We start from the raw sequence: 25,922 nt of genomic DNA on the forward strand, positions 1-25,922 counted from the left end.
CCGGAGTTGTACCTTGACCTTATGACAACTAGAACTAGATACGTAATAAAACACACCCTTCCAAGTGCCAGATATAACCCGGTGATCGCTCTCTAACAGGGCGTCGAGGAGGGGATTGCCGGGTAGGATTATGCTATGCGATGCTACTTGGAGGACTTTAATCTACTCTCTTCTACATGCTGCAAGATGGAGGCTGTCAGAAGCGTAGTCTTCGACAGGACTAGCTATCCCCCTTTTATTCTGGCATTCTGCAGTTCAGTCCACTGATATGCCCCTTTACACATATACCCATGCATATGTAGTGTAGCTCCTTGCTTGCGAGTACTTTGGATGAGTACTCACGGTTGCCTTTCTCCCTCTTTTCCCCTTCCTATACCTGTTTGACGCAACCAGATGCTGGAGTCCAGGAGCTAGAGATCCCGAGGATGATTCTACGTGGAGTTCGGCTTCGAGGAGTAGTTAGGAGGTCCCAGGCAGGAGGCCTTGCCTTTTCGATCGTTGCTACTTTTGTGCTAGCCTTCTTAAGGAAAACTTGTTTAACTTATGTCTGTACTCAGATATTGTTGCTTCCGCTGACTCGTCTATAATCGAGCACTTGTATTCGAGCCCTCAAGGCCCCTGGCTTGTATTATGATGCTTGTATGACTTATTTATGTTGTAGAGTTGTGTTGTGATATCTTCCCGTGAGTCCCTGATCTTGATCGTACACATTTGCGTGCATGATTAGTGTACGGTCAAATCGGGGGCGTCACATCTACGAAGATCTTTAGCGGTCAGACCGCATAACAACATACATTGTTCGCTTTGTCATCGGTATGTTACTTGCCCGAGATTCGATCGTCAGTATCTCAATACCTAGTTCAATCTCGTTACCGGCAAGTCTCTTTACTCGTTCCGTAATACATCATCCTGCAACTAACTCATTAGTTGCAATGCTTGCAAGGCTTAAGTGATGTGCATTAGCGAGTGGGCCGAGAGATACCTCTCCGACAATCGGAGTGACAAATCCTAATCTCGAAATACGCCAACCCAACAAGTACCTTCGGAGACACCTGTAGAGCACCTTTATAATCACCCAGTTACGTTGTGACGTTTGGTAGCACACAAAGTGTTCCTCCGGTAAACGGGAGTTGCATAATCTCATAGTCATAGGAACATGTACAAGTCATGAAGAAAGCAATAGCAACATACTAAACGATCGAGTGCTAAGCTAACGGAATGGGTCAAGTCAATCACATCATTCACCTAATGATGTGATCCCGTTAATCAAATGACAACCCATGTCAATGGCTAGGAAACTTAACCATCTTTGATCAACGAGCTAGTCAAGTAGAGGCATACTAGTGACACTCTGTTTGTCTATGTATTCACACATGTATTATGTTTCCGGTTAATACAATTCTAGCATGAATAATAAACATTTATCATGATAGAAGGAAATAAATAATAACTTTATTATTGCCTCTAGGGCATATTTCCTTCAGTCTTCCCCCAAGTGGCGCCCCTTCCTCATTTGAAGTGTGGGAGGAAGGAAGGAGGAGGTGTCGCCCCCTTTCCTTTCTCTCCTGATGAGGGAAAGGCAGGAGGGGCCACCCCTCCCCTTTCCTTCCCCTAGGGCCAGCCAGCCAAGGGAAGGGGCGCACCAGCCCCCTTGTGGGCTGGTCTGTCCCCCCCTTTGGCCCATAAGGCCCATACACTTGCCAGGGATGCCCGAAACCCCTTCCGGTGACCCGATGAGTACCCGGTGCACTCTTAAACTATTCCTCTGTCCCAATACCATCGTCCTATATATCAATCTTTACCTCTCGACCATTTAGAGACTCCTCGTCATGTCCGTGATCTCATCCGGGACTCCGAACAACATTCGGTCACCAAATCATATAACTCATATAACACTATATCGTCAATGAACATTAAGCATGCTGACCCTACGGGTTCGAGAACTATGTAGACATGACCGAGATACCTCTTCGGTCAATAACCAATAGCGGAACCTGGATGCCCATATTGGTTTCTACATATTCTACGAAGATCTTTATCGGTCGAACCGTTATGACAACATACGTAATTCTCTTTGTCCATCGGTATGTTATTTGCCCGAGATTCGATCGTCGGTATCTCTATACCTAGTTCAATCTCATTACAAGCAAGTCTCTTTACTCGTTCCGTAATACATCATCTCGTACTAACTCATTAGTCATTTGCTTGCAAGGCTTCTTTTGATGTGTATAACTGAGAGGGCCTAGAGATACCTCTCCGATACTCGGAGTGACAAATCCTAATCTTGATCTATGCCAACTCAACAAACACCTTCGGAGATACCTGTAGAGCATCTTTATGATCACCCAGTTACGTTGTGACCTTTGATAGCACACAAGGCATTCCCGCGGTATTCGGGAGTTGCATGATCTCATAGTCGAAGGAATATGTATTTGACATGAATAAAGCAATAGCAATAAATTGAACGATCATTATGCTAAGCTAACGGATGGGTCTTATCCATCACATCATTCTCTTAATGATGTGATCCCGTTATCAAATGACAACACATGTTCATGGTTAGGAAACCTTAACCATCTTTGATTAACGAGCTAGTCTAGTAGAGGCTTACTAGGAACACGGTATTTGTTTATGTATTCACACATGTATTTAAGTTTCCGATCAATACAATTTTAGCATAAATAATGAACCTTTATGATGAATAAGGAAATATAAAATAACTACTTTGTTATTGCCTCTAGGGCATATTTGTTTCAGCCACTTCAGAAGGTGAGGATCCGTTTCTACTAGTGGTAGGGGCGCCACCACCCTGTGGCGCCGCTTGACAGAAAGTTGTGCGCACTTTTCATTAAAAAAAACACATGAAGTCCTCTCTTCCATCTAGGAAAACATTATAAAAAAATCCTCACTTCCATCTAAAAAAAAGTAAAAAAAGAAAAAAAATCACCAAAGCAGCGTACGTACCAGCAAGCGCCACTTTGCGTAGCCCTCCATTTAAAAAACTAGATGATACCCCGCACGTTGTTGCGGGAACTCTTAGTTGTACGCACGTGATAATGTAAATTAAATAACTTTGCTTGCAAAGTTGATATATGATTTTAAGATGAAAAAATTGTAATGAATACCGCAATTGGAATATAATTGAACTTACAAAAATGTGAATTATGATATCAAATTTTCTACTAATGGTAGTGATATGCCATAAGTAATATCATATGAGTAAACCAATCCTTATATCTACATAGTTATTAAGACCTCATCAAAGAACAAAAACTTAAAACAAATATGACCACCGTAGTATTTTGCTATAATTGACGTCGAATGATGAAGCTCTAATATCACAATGAGAACAAATCAAATAAAGATCATCTGAAGAAAAGAGTACCTATTTATTTTCTCTTTTTCCTGTCAATACAAAAACCAATTCCTATTGTCTAAAAGTATGGGGTTGCCAAGAGCATGAGAACTTACATATAGATAAGCGCCGAGGTCCAAGTTATCCATGTAGTTAAAAACTACAATCACATGCAAGCAATTAACCAATAATCATATCGACTTGACATACTTTCAGTTCACTGGCATTTTTCCATGCAAGATACCAACGGAAAAGAGCACTACAGAATAGAGCTCCCTACAGAGTATACTGAAACAAACACATTAATTTAGGCAAACTGATAAAAATATGATATAATATTGTGGATTCCATTTATTATTTACCAGAAATTTGGTAGGTGATCACACATAAGCTAACTGTACACATACTTCTGAGAACCTTACCCTATATGATTTACATATAACCATAAATGAGAACAAAATCACTGTTATGCAAAACAATCACAGGTCATTTTCTGTCAGGGCCTAGACTACATGACCCATCACCAGTGATATTTGGTAATTACAAATAACCAAGTATCTCATGAGACAACAAATATCACACATGAGCATCAAGTACAGGTATCTTCCAAACCCAAGGTGATTTGTTTTATTTAGCGTAAAGCCAAATTTCATTTTAGGTGTGTCCATGCGTACTACTTATGGGTTGGATAGAAACACATAGTACAATAGGGGTTCATCTGCGAGAATTATGACGAAAGTCAAAACAGTTACTTCTCGAATCTTTTTTTAGGACTCTTATATCAGTTTAAACTTTCTCCACTTCTGCATTCATGCTCTCCAGCTATGTCAACAAAAGCAGACTACGTCAATACCAGTAAACAGAGCTGACACCCCAAGTTGTATGTGAAGGGCTCTGACCGTGAAGGGGGTAAATCTTGGATGCCATTCCTCAACTTAATTAAGCTTCTGCTTCACCCATCCTGCAGTCTACAATTGCTAAACAAATACAATATTGGCAGGCTGATAGATAATAGCCACAAAGAGATCCACCAATGGACTGCTGGTGGAAGTAGACCAAAACTTCTCTGAAACAAAAGCCAATACACATATCTGAATGAATTATAGCAGAACAGATACTTCAATCCTAATATGTGATGGATAGTTAATTGCTGATTCAAGGTCAAGTGACATTTAGATTTGATACTGTAAAAGAAAATAGGGAAAAAATCATGCCTTATTGGATCCCATGTACCTTGCTGACGGGAACATTGCCGCCACTGATACAGAGGTTCATCTTGCACACTGCAAGGAAATCCCACAGCTTCCACCAGCGCTAGTATTTGATCATAGCAGGGAAAATACTTACATGAAAACACAACTGAGCATTGCCCACCTGGCTGGATAGGTGTGTATCAATGGTGCTCGCAACTGGTATAAACCGGAAAAAAAAATCGTTCATCAATAACTCAACCTGAATCATGTACTGCTCTCGATAGTCTGAGCGATAGCAGTACCATACCCATGCATAGGTGTGTATCAAGAAAATCAGCAATTCCAATAAGATACTAAACCTATCCAATGGTTCGTATCTAGATGTTTCCCCTACTAAAAATTCACATCGCCTTGTCATCAGCAGCTTCCTTGCTGCAAAATCCACACAATAAAATAAAAATCAAACTGATTCGGTTCTATATGAATCAATTGATGCCCGGACGTGGTGGAGAGCCCTGGGACTCGACACTGAAATCAGTAGATGGGTACCTTCACAATCGGCAGTGGAATCAGACTGGACATCGCTGGATGGTTTCCTGCAAACTGAGGCTAAATGTTGTGTAGAACCATGGTCTACCCGAACCTACGCTCAGTACCGTCCACTTCCTGACATCATTTATGGGGATTTGTGCGTGGCGGGTAAGATAAACCATGACGGGAATTATTAATAAAAGATTAAGAAGCACAGCCGGCTGCTGGCTATATAGCAATGCCACGTCATCATAAAGCCTTCTCTCATATAGTAGTCTGGCGTTTTGGCTGGCTATTAGCATGGCTCCATTTAATATGAAGTATTTATTGCTTGCAGGTGCATATGATCTGCTGTGATCTACAGTAAACAACATCTGTGTGGCCATTTCAAAGAGCATACATATACATGCCATCCATGCAACCAGGAAATAGGAAGACTGACTGGCATTTAGGCAACAAACATATGTCATACAGCATCATAGTACTCCAAACATGTCACACAGCATCATACTACTCCATAGCATCATGAGTAATTACTTAAGATTACATAAGTCTTTAAGAAAGCATTCAACAAACATAATAGATAACATCTCCGGCAAACAAGCCGTTCACGACCACAAGCAACAACCATAGTTTTGATCTGGACGATGACAAAAGTCACAAAGCATGGAGGGTACTTCGCTGGAAAGGAGCAACCACTCATATGCATCAATAACCTTCAACCACTGTATGGAAAAGGAACCGGGTCAAGCTTAAAAATTTAGCCAATGCAAACTTACAGCATGTGACATCAAGAAGTAACACTGAGTAGTAATGCTGGAGAAAATCACTTCTATAAATCCTGTATAGCTACACAGGTTCAGTAAAAACAAATACTGTAACAATAGGAAGAGGAACAAGCTATAAAGAAGACCTCACTCTCTATACAAGCATGTTGGCAGATCAAATAAATTTTCTTGAGCACTAATACATTCACACTGACTAAACTATAGAGTACAGAACTATTTGGTTAACGAAAAGAACAATTTAAGATCAGAGAAAGCATACCTATAAGTAACAGCTGCCGCAATCACCACATCACAGCTCACTCCTGAAATAAAAATGCATGTAAGATATCAAGGTTACAGTAAAAAAAGGAATATGAACATGCAGATATCAATATCCCACCATGATTAATTATGATGGCTGTTTTGAAACTTATGCCTGATATGCTCGACTAAATCACTTTTAAGTTGGGCATGATGTGGACGAGCACGAATAGTAGCTTTTCTACGCAACACATCTGCGAAACATAGATTACCACCAACATTCACTTCGGAGGTAGAGCAAATGAAGCCCCCGGAATCTCATTCAAGTCAATATGAATTTTTGCCTGCTCTCTCTCATCTTCGATTATCATATTGTGGAGAATCACACAAGCCCTCATGATCCTTCCAACACTCTTTCTCTTCCATAGACGTGCAGGCCGACGGACAATGGTAAAACGGGACTGTAATACCCCAAAAGCGCGCTCGACATCTTTCCTTGCCCCTTCTTGCTTCTGGGCAAACAACTTGTGCTTCTCTATTTGGGGAAGTGGTATAGTCTTCATGAAGGCAGCCCATTCTGGGTATATACCATCAGCAAGGTAGTAACCTGTGGTATACTCATTCCCATTGACAGAAAATTGGACTTGAGGGGCTTCTCCTTTCAGTGCATCAAAAAACAGTGGGGAATGATTGAGCACATTCAGATCATTATTTGACCCAGCAACTCCAAAAAAAGCATGCCAAATACGAAGGTCCTGGGAAGCAACGGCTTGTAGGATCATCGTTGGTACTCCATAATCGCCGCGGGTGAATTGCCCCCTCCATGCAAGAGGACACTTCTCCCATCGCCAATGCATGCAATCAATACTTCCTAGCAATCAATGCCGTGTTCTAAAAGTAACTAAGGTAACCACCAGGTGGGTGAGAATCCACTCCCCTGCTCAACGACATAAAGAAACAAAGAGCGATCAGCACCGAACTACATGCAAGTATATACTCAAATTTGTAAAATCTGAATACAATACATTTGAGATGCATACTAGTTGATCACAGCAACTATTTAAAGGAAAAATCTGAATTGATCACAGCAACTATTTAAAGGAAAAATAGTTTATGCAGTCATATATCATACACACTATCATGTGGAAACTGAAAAGTTACACTACACTGCAATCCAAGATTCAGCAAACGAGAAGTCACGTGCTCCTGTACATCAAAGAAAGATCATCTAGCAGAAGAAACTTTTCTTTTTCTATCATTACTAAGCTACTAAAAATAAACTCTGAAAATAGACAGTAGAGTAGTAGATAGATTTCTGATGTTGTATCATCTAACTAGCATATCATACAAGTGTGTCAGCAGCTCTAAGAAATGACACCACGATTCAGAGTTGAGATAAGCAATGGAGAAAATTCATACCATACTTGTGGATCAGAGTAGTCCATATTGCCAGCCATGTACCAAGGTGATGTAGAGTCACCGATGCAAGCAGGCGGTGCCCAGCAAGGACCTTGAGCCGTAGGACCCGATTCACTTGGTTGCTGCAAACTAGCCGCCAGAGACTCTTGTGGTCTTGGGGGGATCCAAGTGCTTGTTCTCTGCTTTGAAGGGAAGGCCGACGGGATCCCCGGCAGCGGGGCGGACTTAGGCGCCGGCGAGACCAACAGATGCGCCGGCGGCGGGACCAGGAGATGCGCTGGCGGCGGGGTGAGCAGAGGCGCTGGTGGAGGGGCTTCACGAGGTGCCGGCGCGCGCGTGCGTTTGGACTGCTGACCCATCTCCTTGATGTGCGCCGGCGACAGTTCTAGGGTTCGGGAGAGGTGGCGATTTGGGGAAATTTGAAAGGCTTGATTTGGCGCGAGGAAGCTATTTGGGGCGACGGCACGGGCTGATTTTCGCGCGCGAAGGAGGAAGGAGAAGCACGGGAGGCGGGAGAGGCGCAGGGGATCGAGAGCGCCGGCTCTAGCGCTCGCCACGGGCTGCAAGCGGGCGCAAAGCTCTCGTATCTTGTGCCGCAGCCCGGCGCTTGACGAAGCGCCCGTTCGCTTCTCTCTCCCTCTTTCTCTCCCCTCCAGATGTGATTTGGCTGACGTGGAAGGGCTTATAGCCAGCTGAGTCAGCCTTATTATACTTGCTCTAATGCTAGGTAAACTTACTGGATGCGTAGACCATATGCAATAAAATAAGCATGTTGCTTTGGACGGGGCGAATGTTGTCTCCCATGCACCAACACTGTTCATATTTTTTTTATTTCCCTTGTTATGTACGCCAGCTGTGGCCCCACGACGCTCAGAGTAAAATGCACTGGCAGTCATTGAACTTGTGCTGATAGCTCGCTTTAATCATTGTACACAAGAATACGGTCAATACGGTTACTATACATGATTTTTAGTGAATACACGGTCACTATCTCACCGTATTGCTTCGTATTTGATCTAGTTGACCGGTCAAACAGCGGTGTCTCCTCAGCTCTATCTCTGGCTACATGGGTCCCAACTGTCAGTGGATGACAGAAAAAATAAAATTATGCGCATGGGACCTCCCGGTGCAACCTATGCACACTAGCCAAGTGAGCGCATATGTAAAGAGACCACTTCATTACATATACGACGCAGGCACACAACACGCACGTACACATTAGCACAGAGCACGCATGACACGCACCACACACGCGCCAGCGACAGAACCTTTCGACCCTAGGGTCGAACCGTTTCCCGCGGTTGTAGCCGATGCCAGCCAAGTGCATGCACGCGCGCCGGCTGTACTTCTCGCCGCGCCCACGCACGCCCTGTAGCTCGCGTCGCCGCGCCGGCTGCACGTCCGTATCAGCTCGCCACGTCTGACGCCCGCCCTGCAACGGAACTCATGCCTCTGCTCCAGCTGCACGTATGTCTCGCTGTCGTCCGGAGCACCACGGCCACAACCACCACCACGCCGGCCGTCCGTGACCTCTGGAGCGAGCGCTCGTCGCGCTGGCGCTCACCCTGTAGCTTGTGTTGCACGACAGCTGCTCGAGGCACGACGGAGCCGGGAATGGAGCTCATGCTGCTGTCGTGGAGCCATGAACACGACGTGTACGTTGAGCACTGGGCATCTCGCCTATAGGCGCCCCCGTCTGCACTCAGTATACAGAGAAGTAGGGTCGAACCTTAGGTTTACCCGTTGCCCTCTTAGACGAGGTGCGGTCTGAACCGTGGCCCTGGGATTTTGCGGCAGGTTCACAGGTTCAGTAACAGTTCCAGAACGGACCGGACCATTTGAATCTTGATCTAACCCGCAGCCTATCGATACACGCATGACTGACTATATGTGCTTCTCATGGAGAGTGGCTGCCGAGAGGCCTGGCCGTCCGTACATATCACGTACGTCCATCAAAACATACTCGCCGTCCATGCGTGCGCGTGTGCTCGGTGTGCGTCGTATGAAATGTATATATAATAAAGCGTCAATCTATTTGTTTGACACAAAAATGTCCTGCGCTCAACTGGCAAAGGCGTTGCCGCGGCAGCTAGAGCCTGCATGCGCAGAATTTTAGTTTCTTTAATTATTTGTTTCACCCATGACAAAGTGGGACATGCATAGACAAAACAAGAAAATGAGCTGACGAGGTGCCACTTGTACTATTTGACCGGTCAACTGGATAATATACGAATCTATACGATGAGATAGTGACCATATAATAACCAGAAGTCATGTATAGTGACCGTATTGATCGTATTCTTATGTACAGTGACCAAAATGAGCTATGGGCACAAGCTCAATGACCGCCAGCACATTTTACTCTATTTTTTAATTTCCCTTGTTATGTACGCCAGCTGTAGCCCCACGACGCTCAGTGTGTCTCTTGCTCCACATTTACCCAGTGTGTCTCTTGCTCCACATTTTAGTGATTTCCCGTATAGAACAAGAGTAGATGAGGCTTGTTTGTTTTATTTTTTTGTTGCATGCTGGGTGTAGTTGGGGTCTGATTCTGGTGTATGCTTTACTTATAAGCTGTGAAACTTAACCACATATGTGAATGCGGCGTACTTTTTCTTTGAGATGAGCAGCGTGTTAGCATAGCTTTATAGTGTGTCAGTACATATTTGCATTTCTGAACATTTTGTAGGCTGTAAAACCTTACTGAGCATTTCAAATCGTTCTGTGCAGTATTTGTAGATCTAAAAGAATATATGCAGTGTGTCGATACCGATTTACAACAGCAGATACCCTTGAAGAAAAAATATTCTTTGTATGAACTGAACTGGAGAGCATGAGCGTATGTATTAGATTTTATAAAAAAATGTCAGGACTCCGTTTCATAAAAAATGTCAGGACAAAATTTTGATTTTCACGAGGTCTCTTAAATAGCGATACAGTGCTTAGGGACGAGTGCTAGCCCATCTCGTTTGAAATAAAAAATAACATTGTGCAGGCCTACTAGAATACTGGTACAATGATTAACGGGGGCTTTAGAAAGGTTAGAGCTAACTAATAAATTTGAATTCAACCAGGGAACATATCCACATGTAAAGCAGTAGTGCATCATACGGCGCCCAGCATGGGTTCGGCCGGACCATGGTTCTGAAACTCACCTCTCCAAACTGGGTCCTGCCGGAGGGCCGTAAAATGAGGTCTCGGCCGCCATGCCGAATGCAGATGAGAGCCGGGCCACCGGTCCTGCCGACGAGGCGTCTGGCGGGAGCCTGGCCGCCGGGCCGAACGAAGAGGGTAGCCGGGACAAGCCTAAGGAGGCTCCTGAGGCGGTGGTCGGCGCGGAAGGCAGAGGAGGCGTCGGTTGCCACGAGTTGGAGTTGGAGATCGAGCGGCGGTAGGCGCGGGTGGTGCCGCGCGTGGCGCAGGAGGCGGAAGAGCGCCTTGGGGGAGGAGGCGTGTGCGGAGGGGAGCCCCGGGACTGGGAGGGGGCTCGGCGTGAGAGGTGGAACGGCAGGTAGGGGTCGAGGGGGTGGAGGCGAGCGCGGTGGAGAAGAGGTACGTGGAAGAGATCGACGGATGGGCTTCTGTTGGGCTCCCTTTATCCATTATTACACCGATTCGTCGTCTACACACACACCACGGAGTCCTCTTCGGTTACCAGAGTCGAATTACATGATTTCTTTCAAAACAAATGCTGACGTGGTGAGCTGCACAAAGATAAAGAAACAATAATTGATGAGGTGGCAAGGCTGCTGAGGTGGATAGGCTGCATGTCAAGAGAAATAGAATAGTGGGGATGAACTATTTAGGTATTATAGATATGTGGTTCATCACCTACATCTAAAAAGAGAAAAAAAATTAAAAAAATTCATCACATCCATCTAAAAATAATATCCGAAAAGCTTTTTCAACGCTGCCAACCAACTTACGCCACGTGGCATAGTTAGTTGGCTGCCCTTCACGCGATGCTTAATGGGTTTAATAATGAGGCACCGTCTAAACCACTAAATGAATTTTTTGAAGACATGGAATATAGGATCACTGGTGGGAAAGACGGCGTTGGTGGACATGCCATATACGAGGATGCATGCTGTGATAGTTGTTGGGTATCCTAATGCGGTTCCAGAGACGGTACCTTGCTACTATAGTTTATCTATGCCAAAACCTTACTTGCTTTTGTATAAGTTTAGGGGGCTGTTTGGATTGGAGCCCTTGGCGCTGCCAATCCAAAAAACTGATCGTTGACCAGGCTTGGCTTTCCGTTTGGATGGCACCAATTTTTTTGGGAGCGCCCAATCCACCCCAACTTCTACTCATCGGTTTTACGCCAAACTATTGTCAAGTCTCCGGCGCGCTGCATAATCAGCGCCGATTGGCGGGGCTAGCACATACAAAGACTACCAAACATCCCCTAAGAGCAACTACAGCTGGATATGACAAATATGACCTCTCAAACGCTTGCGGACGTGTCCGGACGCGTCCACAGACAGTGATCGGGCACATTTTAAATTTCCAAAGTTGCATCTGGACATCTCATACTAGATTCTTAAATTCATATAAAGACACATAAACTAAATAAACTACGTACTACGTCGATCACCTAGCTACTCGTCGTCGAAGATGTCGACAATCTCCGTGCCCGGCTCCGGCAGCATGGGCGGCAGCTGCAGCTCCGGCGCCTCCGGCTACTCCGTTCCGGCCTCCTTCTCTATCTCCATGTTGAGTTCGGCGAAGAGCGCGTCGGACGCCGCCTGCTCCTGCCGAAGGAATGCCCAGTTAGCCTCCACATAGGCCTCATCCTGGATGGACTCCAGGATTGTGATGCCCGGATATTTAAGCTACAGTAACCCTCTACTAATGATGCCACGTCACCACGACTACTGTTGATAAACTCGCGTTGTTTCAAACCCCGTTCAAATTCAAATTTAAATTCAAGTCAAACAAATAAAGTTTTCAAATGTCAAACCTAAAATGTTCAAAGTGTTGAAAATATTCCATAACTAATTATGGAGGTGAACCAACATTTTTTTATAAAGTGGTTTAATGCCCTTGAATAACTAAAACAGTAGCTAAGACTTTAATTCAATGCCTTTTATAAATATTAAATTGTTAAACTATTTTATTTTGGACCTAAGATAATTGTGGCAGTGGCATAATTGCTAATGCTAATTAACTATTTTATAAAACTAAAATATAAAATGAAACTGATGGAAAACAGAAAAGTTGTTAAAAGTAAGACAAAACAAATGAAGTTAAGTAAAAAGAACAAAGCCCCCTGCCCCCATGGGCCTGAGACCATCCAAGCTGGCCAGCAAGCCCACCTAACCCCCTCCCCCACCCCCCACCGGTCGCTCCCTCCCTTCCTATTCCTCTGCTCCGTGTCGCTACAGGGGCGAGGTCGACCCAGACCACCTCGCCGGCCTCGCCACGGGGATAAGACCAACCCGGCGCCCCCCCTCTCCCCCATGGAACCCTAGTCCCCTCTCCCTCCCTCACGCGCCCCTCGCTCTCTCCGCCAGATCTGGCGCGCCGCTCGCACCCGAAGACGCCGCAGTCGCCGCCCGTCACCACCGTCGTCGCCGTCGCTCGGGATTACGTCCACGAGGTCCACGACGGTCGCCTTCCTCCGTTCAGGGCATCGGAGCAAGGAGGGGAGCTGCGTAGCCGACGCCGTCTTCATCTCTTTTCTCCGGCCGCCACGCGTCGTCGTCGTCGATCGCCGCTGCCGTACGCCTCCGACAAGCCTCCCCAAGCACGCTGCCACTTCCCTACGGCTCCCGGTGAGCCACCGTGTCTCTCTCCTCGCTCCCCCGCACGGATCCATCGTTGTAGCCGCCGCTGCCATCGCCGCCCGAACGCAGCTCCGCCGCATAGCTCGCCACCGTCGCTGTGGGCATCGTCATGCTCGCCACTGTTGAGTTCGTAGGGCCTCTAGGGCGTCGTTTGGCTCGTCAAATATCTCAATCCGCCCCTGCATCACCTGGTCGCGCTCGTCGCGAGCTCCTAGCCACCTGGGTGTGCTCCCCTGCTGCTCTCGTTGCTGCTGTTGATGCTATGCGCTACTGCTTCTGCTGCTGCATACTGCTTGCTGTTCGCCCGCCCGTGCAGCTCCGCTGCCTACGGCTCGTCCCCTCCCCTCCCCGCACCGCGCCGCGCCTTTGCGACCTGGTGCCCGCTCGCGCGCCGTGCTGCTGCGACTCGCCGCCCCGCCATCTGCCACTGACGTTGCTGCCGTCGCCGTGCGCCGTGCCTGCGCCTGCAGCCCCGCGCCCGCGCTCGCCTTACCTGGCCTCGCCCGCAGCCGCTGTACCCACTTCGCTTGGCCGTGCTCGTCCCCGCCTCCTTGGACGCGGCCCCGCCTGTTGCCGCCCGTGCCCGCCGCCTCCTCCGCGCGCTACTGCCTGTTGCTGCTGCCCGCGCCAGGCCGTGCTCGCACCGCCCGACCGCGCCCGCATCCCCCCGCCGCGCCGACGCCACTGCTGCCCCGTTGCCGCCCAGCACCGGCACCGGCCGCGCGTTCTGCCGGCCGCGCTTGTCGTTGCTCCTTGCCGTGGCCGCCGGAGCACCCTGCTCCCGTGCGTGCCAAGCCATGGAAGGGCACGGTTTGTGCCCTGCCCAGTGGGGCCGCCCCGGTTAGTTAATAACTAGGCTAATTAGTCTAATTAGATAATTAGTCTAATACGGCCCCACCACTAACTAGTTTAAAACAACTAACTTTTTATATATGCATGTGACACTGACATGTGGCCCCTACTGGGCCCCTTTGACCAGTCAACGGTCCCAGTTGACTACTAACTGGGAAGTTGACTAGCCCCGCTGTCAGCCACTAGCGCAACTCTGGGTGCACTGCACCGAGTGCACCCAGCCTATTATGCCTTTTTGCTTAATTCGAGTTTAATTATTAAAATAATTTCATAATTGTTTAAAACTTTGAAAAATCATATAAAATAAACCGTAAGTCAGATGAAAATGTTTTCTACATGAAAGTTGCTCAGAAAAATCCAACGAATCCGGATACGCGGTTCATTCATATGTCACATGCCCCTAGCATGCTGAACATGGAACCGTCCCCTCTCTTTTCATCTGTCCGGAAAACGCCAGACGTCGGAAAAACCCCTCCGGATGTTTCCCTCTCCGTCTGCAACGTCTAGCATTGCGTTGGTTCACAGCCGGCACATCATATTGCCATGTTATGCTTTGTGATGCTATGTTTGCTTTATATTTATTGTTTCTTCCCCCTCTTCTCTTTGGTAGACCCCGAGACCGGTGCCGCCCCTGTGATCGACTACGTCGACGACGACCCCTCCTTGCCAGAGCAACCATGCAAGCCCCCCCTTTGATCATCCCGATATCGCTCATTCCATTCTCTCATGCTTGCATTAGATTTTGCTACTGTAATTGATTGCTCCTATTCTGATGCATAGCCTGCTTTTGTAACCTGCTTATTGTTACCTACCTGCTTATCCTAAACTGCTTAGTATAGGTTGGTTAGTGATCCATCAGTGACCCCCACCTTGTCCTTGTTGCCCCTGCTTCATCATCGAAGACCCGATCAACGGGATTGGAGACCAGGCCCCGACACCGCACATCACTTTCCCCTTAGTTGCTCGACACTACTGGGTGACTATCGAGTGCTGAGGGTGAGACCTCTTCAGCACTTCTGATGTTAACCTTATAGTGTAGCTATTCGGTCGTGGTCATCGAGGGTGATTTCCTCCTTAACCACTTCCGATACGACTATGTCGTGCAACCCCTCAAGTGTGAACCTCGGGGGTGGTTCCTCTTACATTCACCTTGATGATTACATCGAGTGGAATTCACCGGGGGTGATTCCTCGGGTTTTCCCCTTGATGTTTGGACACACTGATACTTGGACTTTACAACTGTTACTTGGAAAGGCGGTTCGACCCTGAGGGGTACCCGTGAGTGATGTGGATACGGGTTGACCTGGAGGGTGCCCGCGAGATAATTACGAGGTGTGGCCGGGCATTCCTAGCCCTTGCCGCAAGTCCTCGAGACGGGGCAACGGGGTCACATCTTTCGTGAGTCTCTGCTTGTTACCGTGCGTTCCTAATCCACTACGAGTTGGATATTTGATCCGAGGGGCCTCTGGCCTGATAGCACTAACCATTACGTGGGCATAGTATGGGCATTCTGCGTCATATGCATCAGCCGAAGCTTAATAGACGTCAGCGACTGAGCGTCGCGCGCCGGATTGGACTGGAACGCCTGCTCTTGTATAAGGGAGGCTAGGTCTGCTTCCGGCCGCCCTCGCAACGTGCAGGAGTTCCCGGGGAGATGGCCCATGACCCCTGGGGGCATAGGTTTAGTCCGGCGTGCTGACCTCTCTATTAAGCCTAGGTCGGGTTGCGGCGTATTGTTTGGCCGTGGCCGGGCATGACCCAGGAAAGTGTATCCGGCCGGAGTTAATCGAGCGTGGTGGGTAAGTTGGTGCACCCCTGCAGGGAAGAAAACATCTATCGATAGCCTGTCCTACGGTAACGGACACTTGGAGTTGTATCCCGATCGATACAACTAGAACTGGATACTTGAGATGAGAAATGGATAGTATGGCTCTGGGATTGCTTTCTCGCAGGGAGTCGAGAAAGGATCTCTGGCCGAGGTTGATAACACTACTACTACTTTACATTATGTTGATCTGTACTCTTCTAATGCTGCAAGACCGCGGAAGATGTTGAAGATGCTAGTCTTCGATAGGCTAGGCTTTCCCCTTCTCTTCTGGCATTCTGCAGTCCAGTCCACAGATACAACCCTTTTCATTGATACCGATGCATATGTAGTGTAGATCCTTGCTTGCGAGTACTTTGGATGAGTACTCACGGTTGCTTTGCTCCCCCTTTTCCCCTTTCTTCTTCTTTCCGGTTGATGCAACCAGATGTCGGAGCCCAGGAGCCAGATGCCACCGCCGATGCTTACTACTACGTGGAGGCCGCCGATGACCAGGAGTAGTTAGGAGGCTCCCAGGCAGGAGGCCTTGCCTTTTCGATCGATGTTGCTTTTGTGCTAGCCTTCTTAAGGCAAACTTGTCTAACTTATGTCTGTACTCAGATATTGTTGCTTCCGCTGACTCTTATGTATTCGAGCTTATGTATTCGAGCCCTCGAAGCCCCTGGCTTGTAATATAAAGCTTGTTTTATTTTAATTTGTGTCTAGAGTTGTGTTGTGATATCTTTCCGTGAGTCCTTGATCTTGATCGTACACATTTGCGTGTATGATTAGTGTACGATTGAATCGAGGGCGTCACAAGGATGGCCTGCTGCTCCGCCATGTCCTCCGATTGGGCTACGGCGAACTCCGCCTCCGCCTGCTCCATGTTGAAGCTCGGCAGTTCCTGCTCCGACAGCTCCAGCTTCGGCTGCTCCGCCTCCTCCACCTCCATTGGAGCCAACTCCTCTCCCTCCTCTTCCCCCGGCTCCTCCTCCTCCTCCTTCTCCGGCTCCGACGAGTCCGGACGCAGCCCGGCAGCGATGCGGGTAGCGCGCGCGACCTGTCTTGCCCGGATCTCCTACTGGATCTCGTACCCGCGCTCTGGCGTGAGCATTGCGTAGTAGGTGATCTTCCTCTGGACCATGACGAAGCGCCGTAGCTTGAGTAGAGCGCTGGAGCGAGAGAGGGAGGAGGTGGATGGGCTTGGATTGGCGGGGCTATCACCCGGCTACCCGGGCAGCTGCCGGGCCCTAGCCTGGATTACCATTTGAACAGTAGTGCGAATGAAGAGCTAATCCTCATTTTGTAAGGGCAAACAGCCGGTGGATAGGAACCTTGTGTATTTTCCTTGGCTCTCCGGCCGAGCTGGCTCCGCCACTGAGTAGATAAGTGTTGAGGTGGAGGCGAGAGATACCAATTTTAGTTAAGAGATGATCGCTTAGCAAAAACATCTCTCGCTATATATTTAGGGATATCTAGTTAGTGAAGATAAGACTAAGAAATAACTCACTATACATATTTTTGTTATTGTCTTCTCTAGATTACGTGACAAAAATAAATAAGTTTGTCTTATCAACCATTGTGCATGCCCTAGCTAGTCAAGTATCCTTATAAGCTGTAGAGAAAAGTATGTTTTTGGTCCTTCCCCAAAAATATAGATTTGGTCCCTCAAGATTTTTTGGTATACATTTGGTCCTTCAAATCTTAAAACCGGATACGTTTTGTCCAAAACCAGATTTTGAGCATGTTGACCGAGCTTGACCACGTTTGACCGGGTTTTACCATGTTGACCAGTTTTGACTGATGAACAGTAAATTCATAAAAATAACAGAAAATTTCAAAAAAAAAAATCTGAAATTTAGTGGTAATCAAGATGCTTGGGTGCGCTGTGTGCGTGAATTTTTTTGTGGTATTTCGACATTCGAGGAGCTCGTGAAAAAAAATTAAATTTTGGCTCACAAGAAAAGCCAAAATTTGATATTTTGCTAGAGCTCCTCGGATGCTATTTGACCATGAAAATTTACAGGCATCTAGCGCACGTAAGCATGTTGGTTGTCATGAAAATTCAGTTATTTTAATTTGTTTGCTATTGTTTTGAATTTATCGTTCATCGATCAAACTTGGTCAACGTGGTCAAACCCGGTCAACGTACTCAAAATCTGGTTTTGGACCGAACTTATCCGGTTGAGACTTGAAGGACCAAATGTATACCAAAAGAAATTGAGAGACCAAGTCTATATGTTTGGGAAACTTGAGGGACCAAAAACATACTTTTCTCCAAGCTGTGGGCAGAAGCACGGAAACGAAGATAGCTCTCGAGCTTCTCTTCCCTTTAGCGACAAGATTGTTGTTATAGGAGGGGATTTCAGACAGGTGTTGCTTATTGTGGTGGCTGCACGTCTGAAACAATAGACATATATCACACTAGATCCCCATTGTGGCAGCAGACAATTCTAAATGTACTAAACCTAGCTAGTATTATTTTTTCTTATTTTATTGAGTTATTTCTAGTAAAAATCGGACCAATCAGAGTGCGGCACACCAATTAGTGGGGGATATGGCTGTGTACGATTCCAGGCGAGCGTATGATTCTGCGCGCGATTTGAGGCAAACCGTTCGTATTGTTGTCCTTTTGTGCGTGCATCGTCTGTTTCAATTTGGCTATGTCCGCCGCTTTGACTTTTGCATGTTGTGGATTTGGGTCATGTTCGGGAAGGTCTCATCTAATTTTTTATTAAAAGGATTTGCATGGATGTTTCCTAATAACTCTCCCTCGAAGATTAATTTGGCTCGGATCGCGTATAGTTTCGCAGCTGCAACGTCCCGTACCCGGCGGTGCCCAGCTGCTCACACCCATCCTTTTCGAACTCCTCATTGCCGCGGACGAGCCTCGTCGTGAAATCGCTCCGCCAGAGAGCATGCTAAAAACGTGTTTGAGATCAAATTATATTCTCTGCATTAGATGAAGTGCTATATATAGCACTGGAACAGGCGTTTACAAGGGGCGGACGGAACCGATGCAACAATTGCAGAAAGCAACCGCCAACGGTTATTACCGGCAGGGATTAATCCCTTAATTAAAATGTTAATTAATCTTAACACTTACTACTGTTGGTCATTTGTCCGAGTGCTTCACTGGCAAGTGCCAGTGAGCAACACACCATAGTGTGATTGGCATTCACATTCCGAAAATGTTTCCAGCTCAGTTAGCTAGCCGCACAGAGTCAGTTTTTTCGAAGCCAGCTGCAGACTGCATGCACGCATTGGAATGAGAATTTACATGCTCATTCCTGAAGTTGCAGGAGACCCTTTTGCAGGCACAGCTTCTTTCTGCTGTAGCGACCCGTGCTCTATCTATCACCCCATCCTGTAGTAATCTATGAGAATATTTGTGGTACTCCCTCCAAAGTTGTACTCCCTCCATTTTTGTTTAAAGAGCGCAGCTCCAAATTCAGTCGTTTTCACAATCGCAGCATGCAAAGGCGCAATACATTAATTAGAGTCTTAATTTCTCTCTTTCCTCTTCCCTTTCGGAGTCTGCATGCAAGTGGAAACAAGTTGTGGCTTGTAGAGGTGTGAACGCAGATTACTTTATTTGCATGCCGTCGTCTGTACTCCCTCCGTGTTGCATGCAGAAGCTGTTGCTCTCCTTTTCCCACCGCCTCCTCTTCCTCTTGTGTATAAAAGTGCAAACATTGCTTCCTCTTCCTTGAGCCAGCGAGCAGGAAGGCAACATGGAGAAGCTCGACGAGGTTGAAGAGGTGCAGTACCAACCTATTCTGACTTCTCTTTTTAGCTTGCACCCACTCTGTGTAAGCCCAAACCCCTATCTTGCCATCAAACACACAATTGCCTTGAGCATCATACCTTGGTCTAGCCATTGCGGACAAGAACATAATTTTCTGAATGTGGCTTTTATTTTTACATTCCCGGTGTGGTGCCTCCTCTCTATGACTCAAATACATGTTCTGGGTCTTCCGGGTGCGATAAAACCATTTCTCATCTATATGAACCACATCCATATCAGCCCTAAATGTGGGATTAATACCACCTAGGGATGTTATGCTACATGGTTCAAGATGCATAAGAGCATACTCCAGACGAGCCCTTTGGTTTGCATCAGTCAAGGCGGGCTTCAATTCACTTGTTATTCGTCGAATTTCCTTCATCTTCAACTTATCATTCAGAAATCCATAAAATAAAGGAATGTTGACATGTAGAAATTTGACAACAATTTAGTAGTAGAACTCTCACCTCCTCCAAACAGTGGTAGTTGACAAGTTTAGATGTCCAGCAACTTGTTCTAATGTTGTTCTCTCTCCAGGTGGGATGGCCTCCAATGCATCTATGTTTAAATTTATCTTTTTCCTTCCTGATTTGAGCTTCTGATAGTTTTTTACCCCTGTAATGCCTCCCCATTTTTAGCCTGCTGCCATACCCTTTGCACTATTCTCCTTGGACATTCACAAGCTAGTGCAACAACTTTAGCAACTCCATGCTTCAACCTATTACCCCCACCATTACGGGCAAGGATCTCAGAATATATGTGTCGCTTATCATCTGTACGGTTGTGCGTTCTTGTCTCCTTGTTCGACATAACATCTAAATGCATTGGACAGAATAATTAGATGCGAAAAATATTGAATATTACTGAAACACACAAATATGATCAAAAGGTGCTTACTCAAATCGATAGGTTCTTTTTGGATTTGAACATGCTCTTGACTAGGAGGGTATTCGTCGGCATGGGCAAAATTTGGGTTGTATCCAACCCCTCGGTAGCCAATTGTTGGAGTGTCTCCGTTGGTCATCTCCTGCCCATTCTGTCCAGCAAGGCCGAACCCAGTTCCTTTGATCATGCACACGTGACAGCAGACAAGAGTTTAGGGTACATGATCATCTAAAACTACAAAAAACTATGAGTACAAGATCTACAACTAGGGTTTAGGGTTTACCTTCTATGGTGGCAGCACGGGAGGATCCATCTCTGATCCGTATGCCACCGGCGCCGGAACTGAAAGTGAAGCCCATGGACTCACTGCCGCCACTGCCGAACGAGATCCCGCCGCCACCATTGACGAGGCTAAACCCCACGAACGAAGATCTTACCATCTCTCCGCTACCTGCCACGGCTCCGCCAATGGAGACACTCCAGTTCGAGGAACCGGCCTCGTTAGGTGCCGGAGGACGAGATGGGCGTGCGAGGCCGACGCGCCGTCGAGGCAATGTCGTTGGAGGAGGATGCGGCTCCGAGCGAGCGGTGCCAATGGAGAAAGCTGGCATCGACGCGCGTCCAGTGAGACCAAGAGGAGGAGGAGGAGGAACTGCTCCTGGTGGCGGCGATCTAGGTTGGAAAGCCACCCGCGAAAGCCCACGGAGGCCAAGAGGAGGAGGCCGGCGATCTGATCCCCCGGCTGTGGCGGCGCCATTGGAGTGAGATGGAGGAGAGATGCAGACCGATGTCTGTTCGTGTGCCTCCATCTGCACACCTATATAAAGAGAGCACCGGCGGGAAGATCGGCGGGAACTATTGATCGGTGAAAATTTCGTTTACAATTTGGCAGCGGGGAAGATCGGCGCGAGTTTTCGATCAGAGATGAAATTTTCACTCGTGTTTTTTATGGAAACTGAGCGGGGAGAAAGGAACGAGTGCGGGAAGAAGAAGAAAGAGAGGAAATCGCGGCTGGAATTGGCTCCACCAGTGCATGCGAGGAGATGGCTCGCTGATTGGCCGTGGGGGTTACTAAGCGTTTTTAACGCGATTAGTTAGGCGCAGAACCGTAACTCCCGATGCTAATTTCACGTCCCACGTCCAGATTTTCGTCCAATTGCTAGGCACCTTGGTCCCAGAGACTTTGGAGCTGCGCCCTTTAAACAAAAATGGAGGGAGTACTAGAGATGCCTCAATTAATTTGGCTCGGATCGCGTATTAAATTTTCTGTATTTTGGCAGAACAAGGAAACCAAAACTATTCCTACATTTTTACAGCTGGTAACATGCTCACCCACCACAGATTCATCGGTGCTGGAATTTCCCTCAAATTCACATCTCTGTTAGTGAAATCACTACTCTCCTTAATCACTACAAAATGCCACAAATCTATATAGAGCATATTGAAAGGCTGAACGCGGCTAAATAATAAAAAATGACATTAATGATCAGTTGCACAGTTCATGGCACTCACTATTCTGATCATTGACCACTCACTACTTGGGACAATCTACGCAATAATACACTCTTTCTACAAAACGTTCAAGTGCATTTGATTCCCATCTTCACATGAACAATGAACAGAAATGCATTCCATGCCAAGCACGACGACGACTTTGCAGGTACACGCTCACCCGCCCGCCCATTCCCCTCCCCTTTGCCAAAAAATCACAAACCCATCCTACTGCTGTTGAGTCACAGAGCAGCGTGTTAATCTTGTGTAAATTCTATCCTTTGGTGCAATGCTTCAGGATGTAACTTGCGTAATTCTACTCTTCTAAAAAAATAACTAAGACATGCAACAACTTTCTTGCAGTAAGGTGATCTTTTACTCCAAAGAAATTGAACATAGTCGACACGTGACATTTTTAAAAAGTGAACATAAATTGCTAGTATAGGGAAAAAAATAGTTGTACCGAAAAATAGTAGAGGCAGAAATAATGCAACAAACAATAACCACTTTCAAAACTCTCCGATACCTAGTCAAGCAAGGGACCAGCTGCGGGACATGGATTTTCCGCTCCCACTGGCAGATGCACTGGGATGAACGGTAAATTCCAAAAAAAAAAAAAAATCAAAAACTTCTTATTATTTTTAACAACAATCATTTTCTATAAATAAATGACGAACACGAACACAAAATTGTAGAAATAAATTACTCAATGGGGCTTAGCAGCAAATGCAGCATATCAATGATTTATAGAAAGTTTGTAGCAGATGAAAATCCAATCTTGCATTGAACTTCAGTGGCCCAGAATTGTACCAATAGTTGTAAGGCATCTAAAGGTTACGTTTCAAAAAAAAACATCTAAAGGTTTCTGTGGGAATAATCATTACTTAAGATACCAGGGAATGATTTTCCAGTTTCCAATGGCAAACAACCGCAGACTTCAATGAGAACCTTCAACTTCATGTCCAGTGCTCCCATCATCACCAACCAAACAAGAAGGCCAGGCCATAATATACGGACAGGGACGATCATCAAAGCATCCCTCGACCAGTAACTCAAGGTCCGTCGTCTCTAGTGAAAGGGAGAAGAACCGGCAGTGCAGTGTGCCGACAGGTGTCATGCATGTCATGGACAAGTACACATATCCACACCTAACTTGCACAACCGTGAGGCGGGCCTGCAAGCCCAGAGCACGCTTCCCGATGATCCTGTCAATTTTTACACTCAAAGAGATTATGTTCTGCAGCACCCAAATCTCAATTCCATCAGCATTCACACTACGGGTCCAAACATGAAGGAGGAAATCGTCAGATGCATAGACAATGCATAGCCGGCCGTCCTTGGTCTCCCCAGCCCTGAAATTGGATCCGTCCACCTTCATTTGCAAGGGTAGATCCACAATGGAGAAATCCATGGTGGTTGCGTTGACCCTAATCATCCGCCCTTTGCCATGAAAAGGCCAGTAAACGCAACCACCCACCAGCGTGCCAGTGCTGGACTTTAGGCTGTTGTCACCGCCGATGTACACCCACGGGTGGACGACCCAATCCCTCGTCTCCGGCGAGAAGACGGCAACACGAACCCTTTGCTTGTCAGCGCAGACGCAGACCACGCGAAAGGACGAGGGCTTCTCATCGGTAGACAGCAGATGGAAACCAAGGAAGGCGAAGTTGCGGCGTCTCCCGCTCCTCCCAGCCCACACATCGCAGGGCACCGGGATGATGTCCACGGCCCAGGTCATGGGGTTCACGGCAGCGACGACGGGCGGCTTAACCATCTTGTTCCATAGGAGGACGTAACCGTCGCGGCAGTCCGTGACACCCCAGCTGGTATACGCGTCGTCATTCACAGGGAGGGAAGTGAGGAAGAAGTCGCCACGGCGGAGGGCAGCGGTGACATCGGGATCTGAGCGGCGCAGGGGGGCGAAGGAGGGGGTGGCGGCGCCATTGATGTCGAGGAAGAGCCCGATGGGCGGCGCTGGGTGAAGGGCGCGGAAGAGGCGGCGGAAGGACGGGGAGGAGCGGACGGCGCCGAGCCAGGAGCGGCAGGTGAGCGCGGCACGGACGACGTCCGGCAGGTTGGGCAGGCGGAGAAAGATCTCGAGGAACAGGTCTTCGCCGAGGGAGGATATGGTGGCGGCGGTGGCGGTTGTTGCTGTTGCGGGGGTGGTGGTGGTGCCATCGGCGGCAGAGATGGTGTTGGACCTTTTCGCTCTGGTGGTGGTTCCCTTGGCGGCGGTAGCGGGGGTGGACGGAGGTCTCGCTGCTGGCGCAGCCGATGGCGGCGGCGGTTCGCTGCCCATTGCTCTCTCTCGATGGAGAGATTCTGTGGATTCAGGTCAGGCTGGCTGCTACCAGCCGTTGGGTTGACGCATGGCCCAAGTCCATCACACCCTTCAGCTTTTAGCCCATGTGTATATGTACGAATGACCCCCGATGAAATCTCTACAATCTTGACCTTTTCTCAGTGAATTTTATAAGTCAAATTTCACACGAGCAACTTGATAATGTACTTTGGAATAAAACTAGAGTTTAACTTCCAGTTTCCTAGAGAGGTGTGTCATTTTCAAACAACACGCAAAGTGTGGCAATGCGAAGAAGAAGAGGCTCGTAATAACATATAAATCTTATGACTTCAAATTATACTTTTGGAAACCCTTTCAAATATGAATTTGATGATGTATTTTTTAATTTTCTATTTGCAAATGGATGCTGTAATTTTTTGACACAATATCTATATTTCATTTGTCAAAATCATGATCAATCTCTAATCTTGAGAAGCATGTCACTGGTGCAGAATGATTCTATGAAGATACACTTATCGCAGACCCTTGGACCAAATTGTGTGCGATGTAGGTATCACAGACATTAGAAAAAATAATTTGTGAGCCAGAAAACAAAACATGTGTGATAGCCAATCCTTTTGACAAGATTTTGAGATGCAAACCGTGTATGATACATGGCACACAGTTCGGCAGGAAGACGCGCTAGAAACACGTGCATTGATTGGCAAATGATTTGAATAAATGAACAACCGTGTGTGATGTTTTGGAGCATTCCGCATGTTGCGATATGTACACACCGTGTGCAAAGTTCCGCACATGATTGTCTAAAGGCAGCTGAAGAATTCTCATATCATTGTGTGGTAAGAATTGTGTGCTCTATCAGACACGCAATTGAATTAAATAAACTATGTGCCGTACTGAGAATCATTGCACATGATTCCATCATATGGACCCGTGTGCGATGTGAATTGCTTTGCCTGCAAGAACAACATGCCATATTGTCCTAAAAACAACATATTTAAATATCAGTGTATATCTAGTTGCATAGTCAAACTAAACATCCATTAAATAAGTAACTAAACATAATATCAATGTATTCATTGACTGTTCCTGTATAAGAAAGTTGATGTAGCAACGTTCAATACTTGTCACTTCTGTGAGAAGTTTATGCTTACATTTGCGTATGCCATGTTTTAGAATATACTTGTTCCAGCCATGTGCTGGACTCTGGAGTTTGGTGTAGAAAGCAGTGCTTTATTACTACTGGCAAAATCTTCCTTTTTGTTTAACTCGGCCTAAAAATGTCAGATAAATAAATCCTGATGTCATATTTCGAATCAGGTTGTTGTCTGTATCATATGGATAATATGCAGTCACGATGTTGTCTATATCTAGATGTAGAACAAAGCTAGAATGACGGAGAAAGATCTTCAGCAATCACCAAGGCTGATTACTATCTTTTCTTGTTTTCTGCAGTTGATGACTTCAAATTTTTCAAGGAGTGTAC

General features: G+C 46.8%; 1 protein-coding gene, 2 long non-coding RNA genes and 1 pseudogene across 3 annotated transcripts; 1 reads left to right on the plus strand and 3 right to left on the minus strand.

Annotated features, from left to right (window-relative positions):
* Nucleotides 1-5,508: 5,508 nt before the first annotated feature.
* Nucleotides 5,509-8,241, minus strand: LOC109787592 (uncharacterized). The gene is made up of 3 exons (XR_012182747.1): nt 7,527-8,241; nt 6,127-6,169; nt 5,509-5,804 (listed from the first exon to the last, which is right to left on the minus strand). It is a non-coding gene; the product is annotated as an uncharacterized lncRNA (long non-coding RNA).
* LOC141021433 (uncharacterized) lies at nt 6,235-6,982 on the minus strand (annotated as a pseudogene).
* A 4,706-nt stretch (nt 8,242-12,947) lies between the features above and the next one.
* Nucleotides 12,948-16,686, plus strand: LOC141021580 (uncharacterized). Its single transcript, XR_012182906.1, has 2 exons — nt 12,948-13,303; nt 16,420-16,686. It is a non-coding gene; the product is annotated as an uncharacterized lncRNA (long non-coding RNA).
* Nucleotides 16,687-23,071: 6,385 nt separating this feature from the next.
* LOC109787603 (uncharacterized) lies at nt 23,072-24,433 on the minus strand. Its single transcript, XM_020346139.1, has one exon. The coding sequence runs from the start codon at nt 24,431-24,433 to the stop codon at nt 23,072-23,074; it is 1,362 nt and encodes a 453-aa protein (XP_020201728.1).
* Nucleotides 24,434-25,922: the final 1,489 nt, after the last annotated feature.

Source organism: Aegilops tauschii, chromosome 4, assembly GCF_002575655.3.
Source record: "Aegilops tauschii subsp. strangulata cultivar AL8/78 chromosome 4, Aet v6.0, whole genome shotgun sequence".
NCBI classification, from domain to species: Eukaryota; Viridiplantae; Streptophyta; class Magnoliopsida; order Poales; family Poaceae; genus Aegilops; species Aegilops tauschii.

Coding starts and splice junctions, on each gene's coding strand:
- LOC109787603 (XM_020346139.1), bottom strand. CDS start 24,433: ATGGGCAGCGAACCGCCGCCGCCATCGGCTGCGCCAGCAGCGAGACCT.